Source organism: Pituophis catenifer, unplaced genomic scaffold (assembly GCF_029215685.1).
Source record: "Pituophis catenifer annectens isolate HBS135680 unplaced genomic scaffold, rPitCat1.0.hap2 SCAF_4, whole genome shotgun sequence".
Lineage (NCBI taxonomy): Eukaryota > Metazoa > Chordata > Lepidosauria > Squamata > Colubridae > Pituophis > Pituophis catenifer.
In genome coordinates this window covers 99,922,348-99,929,682 of record NW_027256884.1, presented here as the reverse complement: position 1 = coordinate 99,929,682, position 7,335 = coordinate 99,922,348, and the positions used below count along the sequence as shown (strand labels likewise).

The window sequence follows — 7,335 nt, the reverse complement described above, 5'->3', positions numbered from 1 at the left end:
TTGCAGTAACCTTCCCCTGGATTGGGGAGGGAATGGAGATTTTACAGTATCCTTCCCCTGCCATGCCCACCAAGCCATGCCCACCAAGCCATGCCATGCCCACCAAGCCACACTCACAGAACTGGTAGTAAAAAAATTTGAAACCCACCGCTGGAATAAACATACATAATATGTTGCTGTCTTTCAATGTGCTTTTGCTATTCCTGGTAATTATTTTTCAAAAGAACAGCTCTGAAAATGGTATCAAGATATATTACCTTATCCCATATTGGTGAGATATAATAGCTTCTTTTCTCTTTCATTAATTCCCAAACTCACTTCATACAAATAACAGAGTGTGCAAAGCCTGTAAGGCATTCATTTTTTAAAAAGTCCCTTCCAGGAGGCAAAAGTCTACATTTTACTTGCCTGAACTCAAATCTCCTTCCTCAGAAGGAAGAACTTGACAAAGGTCAACTAAACTGGCCCCATGTTGGCTCAAACTGGCTTGAACTGCACAGTTAACAAGGCATGTGCTTTTCAAAGATTTCAGGGCAGCATTAAACACAGATGAGTATCAAGTCAGAGTCGCTGCATACCAAATGATGAATGTTTAGCTACCTGGAAATGTTTCATTGAGAGAATTACTCTCTCTACTCTTGGCAAAGTTAATGGATGCTACTTTTAAAGTAGAGATGCTCCCCTGAAACAATTTCAGGTCCTAGTAGCCTTATTTTCCTAGCCCATCTGATGATTGTTCCCAAATTATAACTCTTAACGGGACAGACTGGGTAAAATTATTAACTTGTAAAGAACAGGCTCAATCCAGTTTGAGGCACTTGTGGAAATGAATATTTAGTAGGCTGACTGAATTATATGGAATAAAATTACTTATTTGCTTATTAGAAGAGTGGTTCCTATGAGGTAGGATTGGTGATGAGAAGTGTACTTTTGGAAATAATCAAAACTGCTTTTCATACCATCTTTTGCTTTCCTGGTAATAGGCTTTACGTAATCGAAAATTGAGTTTAAGAAAAATAAAACCATAGTTGGGGGTAGAAATAATCTATTTGTGTCTAAAGGATTTTTACTGCAGATCTTCCCATAAATTCTGCTCACTGTTAGCGATGTAATATTTTATATTATAAAATATATAGTTTTAAATGCCTATAAAATAATAGCTTTATTTAAAGGCATGATAAAAGCATGATAAAAGTACATAAATTAAATGCATAATAATAAAAGCATGATAAAAGTACATTAACCTTAGATGTTGTAAAATTAAGAATTAAATGAAAATACATTCATGTGAATGTTTTTGTATTGATTTACAATATACAATACATAGTTCTTCAATGAACCAAGATTTTAATATCTTTAAATATCCTCAATACATTGTATCTATTCAATTCTGTAATATTTATTTTAATAGTAAATTGGACTATGGATAAGTAAGTTAACATTAACATTAACAAGTTAACATTAAATATTAAATCATTAATGTAATACACAAAGGAATAACAAACCTAGTTTAAGTGCCAATTGATAAGAAAGTTAACATTAAACATTGAGGGACTGAAAAAATATATCAGAAAAGAATGACAGTCACAAGCAATGACTGAATCATACATTGTGATAAACAATAAGGTAATTTGTTTGGATCTAGCTTATTGTAAGATGGCTTATTCAACATAGCATGGTTAAAACACGATATAGATTCATGTAGTAGTATCATCTATGAAATGTTCCTAGCAAAAGGAATGTACATATCTGTACACATACTTATTTTTAAACTTTTTGTTGATACTGCTTTCTTCCATTTAGCTTTTGAACAGCAGCCAATGCCTGAGTCTTTTTTCTATCTGCAACCTTTATAATACCAAAATTATTCTGATAATTGGAATGCTAAGAAAAAAGCATGATAGACTATTTAAAATGGTGATGATATGGCATAGATATTAACTCGGAAAGAAGTTTGGCAATGGACACATTCCTTAAAGACTCACATCATTCTCTAAGTGTGACGTTCTCGTTATTTCCATGGCTTCTTCCTATTCTGCCAAAAATGGGTATTCCATCAATTCTGTTGCTCTCTAATTGTGGGAACCTTTCAGATTATCCAGCAGCGAAACATGAAAGCTGCACAGAATAATGCTTTAGCTAATGAATCTGCTGGAAGAACCAAAATCCTATTAGGAATCCAATCTAGAAAAAGTTCTGAAAATAGTGATTGATTTGGTTTACATAATAAATATAAATCACACAAGTCTGAAGTAATTAAGTCCGCAGCCAGCACCAAAAGCTCAAAAATCAATAAACTCTGGGTATAGCAGTGAATTTATTCCAGTAAAATTTTTAATGGTTTTGAATTTTTATTTTCTGTATGTAATTTGCAAACATTATGTAGTTGTTCTGTTTGTCCAGTTATTAGCTCTATGTAGGTTTTTTAAGTCTCTTGTTTTACGCTTTTTTTTGTTCAATTTTCTGATGGCATTATTCACCCAGGGAGCATCATGTGGCACACAGATCTTGACTCCTCTTCTGGTAATTAAACTACAAGAAAATAAAAATCAAGTCAAAAAAATGTTGAAGTAATATCCTAAGGTCTATACTAGTGATGGGTTGCCCCCAGTAAAACCGGCAGGAGGCTCTACCAACCAACCCCGACGTCATCAGAACGCTTCTGCACATGTGCAGAAGAGCGTGTGTGCAGCCCCGTTGCGAACCAGTAGTAAAGATAAGTAGAACCCACCTCTGGTCTATACCAGCACTAGATTGTGATGGAAGGTAATATTATTGGAAGCCAATAGGATGAAAAGTTCTGATTTTAGCTTCTGCTGTTATCATATATTCATTGTTCAGTGACTGGATATTAAATAATACATATGAATCAACTACATTTGGTAGTATTTCACATTCATTCAAACATTTTTAAAATCAATTTACATATTTGTTCCGGATACTCATGCCTCTATTCTATTGTGAAGGGTTTACTTAAATCCTTAAAAATCTTATGTGATAATACATTTATTCATCTTTAAAATGCCACAAAATAGTATCTTTAAAAAATTGAGACTTCAAATATAATCAGCTTTGTTCACTTAAGTCAAAAGTTTTACACAGTTTAAGAGTTGCTATTATTATTATTACTCCAACTTTCTGTCACTGACACCTAGTTTGCTTTCTCCTTTCACACCTGCCACATTACTACTTGCAAAATTTCCAAATTATAATGAGTTACAAACTTCCAACAACCTGAATTGGACAGATAATTATTACAATTTAGTACATAGTTTCACATTACACATGAGACTAAAGCAGCAATCTTGATTTTGTAATAACTATCAGGGATTTGAATAACAGCTGAATTATTGTCCTGTGTGAGCCTGAAATTAGCCTACCAACTTCTGTGCTCCTCCATTGACTAGACTTTTATTTTTATTATCTAGCTTCACTTAGTTCCTAAAAGTAGGAAGCAGTGAAAAGCACTTCAATATACTAAGAGGTTTGTTGAGAATGTAGGTAAACTTTCAGCCCTAAAGTCAATATATGATATCAGATACAGATTAAAGGGTCCATAAGCAAAGATATAGGTATACTGTACAGTATAATATGTACAAAATACATATTGTATAATATACAATATGTGGTTGTATACCATAATTATAGGGAACAGCATTGGCAGCTGATAGAGACTTTAACTGGCTGAATGAAATATTATCAGTATGGAGCTGACAAGTACTAAAGAACATAGCAGCTAACCTAGCTTCCTCCTTCTGAGCACTAACTCACGAACTTAGGTAAGCATAGCCTGTGATTAAAGACGATAGCAACTGTAATTTAAAATGTATTTGTGAACACCAGGTGCTAGAGACAAATAAAAAAGCCTTTAATATTTACTGTCAGCCAGGGGTGAAATCTACTTATCTCCCTTACTGGTTCGGAAGTGTATGCGCTGCATCACATGCACTCTTGGACCCTCTGCATATGCGCAAACCCTTCTGTGCATGCGCAGAGGGTAAAAAACAGTGTCCGGGCAGGTGGGCAGAGCCTTGCTACCAGTTTTCCAAACCACCCGCCACCGTCACTACCTGTTCGCCAGAACTGGTGCGAACCGGTAACATTTCACCCCTGCTGTCAGCTCTTAAGTTATTAGGAGTATTTGGCTGATCTGTCATAGAAATACCTTATAAAGGTGTACTAAAATAGTCTGAACAACTCTAGTAGCACCTTTTCTGTTACTAGACACACATTTTATTAAAAGGAATAATTTTTTGTAAGCTGAAGTTCACTTCATCAAACGCATAGAGTGGCATCTGATAATAGGAGCTACAACTCACAAGCTAATGCTTTTTAATCAGAAAATATGCTACAATCTCCTCCTGATTTTTGATACCTTAAACTAATGGGGCTTCCTCTTACCAAGTTGTACTCAAATATCTTTGGATGTATATAGTGTATTCTAAATCAGGGGTCTCCAACCGTGGCAACTTTAAGACTTGTGGACTTCAAAGCTGGCTGAGGAATTCTGGGAGTTGAAGTCCACAAGTCTTAAAGTTGCCAAAGTTGGAGACCTGTTCTAAATGACTTGGGGAACTACAGTTTTTATTTTGTGTCTCCAATAAGAGAAGATATATAGGCAATAACATGTGTTTTTCCTCGCTTTGTTCCCTCCAATCACCAGACAATTATTCGGGGGATTAAATGACTCTTCAGTCTATTAACACCTATACAATTGTATACATATGTGTTTTGATATCTCTTTCCATTTTTGCTGGTGGAACATTCTTTTCCAGGCCTACAAATGAAGATTAGATACTCACATTACAACTTTTCTGGGATGTTCATGTTTTTCGTAATGTTCAAGTTGTTTAATGTTTATTTCTTCTGTATGCAGGCTTAAACAGGAGTTAATTGCCAGAGGTTGACTCCCTAAGGTTCCTTAAAAAAAACCATGCACACACAAAAAAATGTTGAAAGTATTTTGTTGTTGTCAAATTTTCAAATCTTACACATGTACCATCTAATTCCTGAAGGTATTTTCATTCTTTATCCAATAGTTTCAATCAATTAGTTCTTTGAAGGAGGTAATTTTCCTTCCTTCCTTCCCATTTTTTTCAATCCTGTCTGTTCACATAGGTATACATACTACTCCTTCAGATATCAAAGTTACATCTGAACAGCAACTTAGATGTACATGCATACATACAGATATAAATATTTTATATATTATACACAAACACACATACACACACACATAATAGATAATTTTATACTTCTTAGTAATCATAGCTTAGCAGCATAGGAACATTTGTTTTCCTAAAAAAAATGCTTATTAATTGCAATTGCCACCAATTACTGTAGATAATCGATGTCGTTTGGCATTAATTTGAAGAATGTTCTTTCCAATTCTCCAACATACTTTAATTTATTTAAAGAATAAACACAGTGAGATTATACCCACACAAGAAGTAGATTCCTATACCTATTGGCAAAAGTAAATCATATCCAAGATACTGAATCAGAACTAGTGAGAGCACAATTGTGAAACTAAAATACAAGCTTTTCCAATATAGGAATGATTAAATTTTAAGCATCCATTATAGTTTATTTTTTTAAATTTATTTTGTCAAGCATGTATTAGATAACATATATAAGTATAAACATGATTATTAATACATGAAATGGATACGAATAAAAGGGGACATTAGGACAGGGACTGTAGGCATGTTGGTGTGCTTATGCATGCCCCTTACAGACCTCTTAGGAAAGGGGTGAGGTCAACAGTAGTCTAAGGTTAAAGTTTTGGAGGTTTGGGGAAAAAAAACCACAGAGTCAGGTAGTGCATTCCAGGCATTGACCACTCTGTTGCTGAAGTCGTATTTCCTGCAATCGAGTTTGGTGCGGTTTACCTTAAGTTTGTATCTGTTGTGTGCTCATGTATAGTTTGCCTAATGAATGCTTCAAAAACCTTTAAGTCAGATTTGAGACCTAATAAACATGGAAATACTTTATCCACGATCTGTAAATATAATTATAGCAGGATCAAACCCCTACTCATATACGGACTTATGAGGATCAAAAAGACATTCTTCTAATTCATAATGGATTCTTTTCCTTATGAATGAGAAAAATTGTTTACTCTATTTCATGAACATGGAGGCTGAATTCCAAGATGTCTTTATTAATGGAAGAAAGAAAAAGAAGACAAAAAGATGGCAAACAAATGAAATTGATTGCCTATTCAGGTGCCTTTGTTGGTATCCATTTGCAACCAAAAAATCAAGGACCTGCTTGCAGAATGGGTGACCAAATCTACACAGTTTTCTGTGCATTCAAGGAGTTGTGCACAGATATGAAAATTGGCACTACAATGTTCCATAGAGCCTAATGGCAAGATTGTATTCATGAAAAAGTATTAAAGCTATATTTAATACTTCACACACTTTAAAGGGGTTGCACAGCTAATTATCAGAACTATTTGGAGAATAGTTCCATGAGATCACACCATCTTAATAGACATTAAAGACTTCAAATCAACTCTTTTATACATCTATAAAAACATCTATAAAAGTTTTAATTTCTTAAACTGACAGAAAATGGACCAGAAATCCAGAGAGAAATTCATATCGCATTGAAATTGATTTTACTTCTAGAAGAGCATGTAGTACAAATATTATCCCAGCTAGGAATAGCAATTCAGATGCTACTCTTGAATTGAAAAGGGGGAAAAAAATCAAAACATACCTCTGATAATAAGGACTTTGAAGTTCTCCAGAAAAGAAATAGCTAGAATGATTGCCAAGTAAAGTCTCATGGTTGATCTTTTCCTTAAGACGATGGGAAGATGAATATTTCAAGGCTCATTTCAACACACTTATGTACTCTCTGGACATTCAGAACAAGGGGTGTCATGGTAAGATGAGAGATGGAAAATATTTTTTAAAACCCCACCTGTTCATATTTTAAGATAGAAGGAGGGGGAAAAAAATACCCTCTTCTGTTCTAGCCCCCAATCATGAGCTTTTTCCTGCCACAATGTGGTTACCTCTGCAAGAATGTCACTGTTGGTTTTATTCTAAGTTTAAAAGAAAGTTTTCTTCTGTCCACAGTGGAAACCAATAGTGTGACTATGGTTTTATCATTAAGCTGTGGATTTACAATGCACTGCACAAATCAGGAAATCAAAATGCTAGATCAGAAGACCTGAGTATATAGTAATCTAAATTTGCTAGTTAGAGAGACATAAACACAGGCATTATTTTCTGAGGAACCTTCAATGAATAAAACATTACCAATATGAAATTAAAATATATGTGTGTATGTGTATCTCTATGTATGGTTATATTTTAAAAA

At 34.2% G+C, this 7,335-nt stretch overlaps 1 protein-coding gene across 1 annotated transcript; it reads right to left on the bottom strand.

The window, feature by feature from the left end:
* Nucleotides 1–2,378: 2,378 nt before the first annotated feature.
* LOC139316204 (lymphotactin-like) lies at nt 2,379–6,796 on the bottom strand. Its single transcript, XM_070942777.1, has 3 exons — nt 6,727–6,796; nt 4,803–4,920; nt 2,379–2,532 (listed from the first exon to the last, which is right to left on the bottom strand). The coding sequence occupies exons 1-3, from the start codon at nt 6,794–6,796 to the stop codon at nt 2,379–2,381; spliced, it is 342 nt and encodes a 113-aa protein (XP_070798878.1).
* Nucleotides 6,797–7,335: the final 539 nt, after the last annotated feature.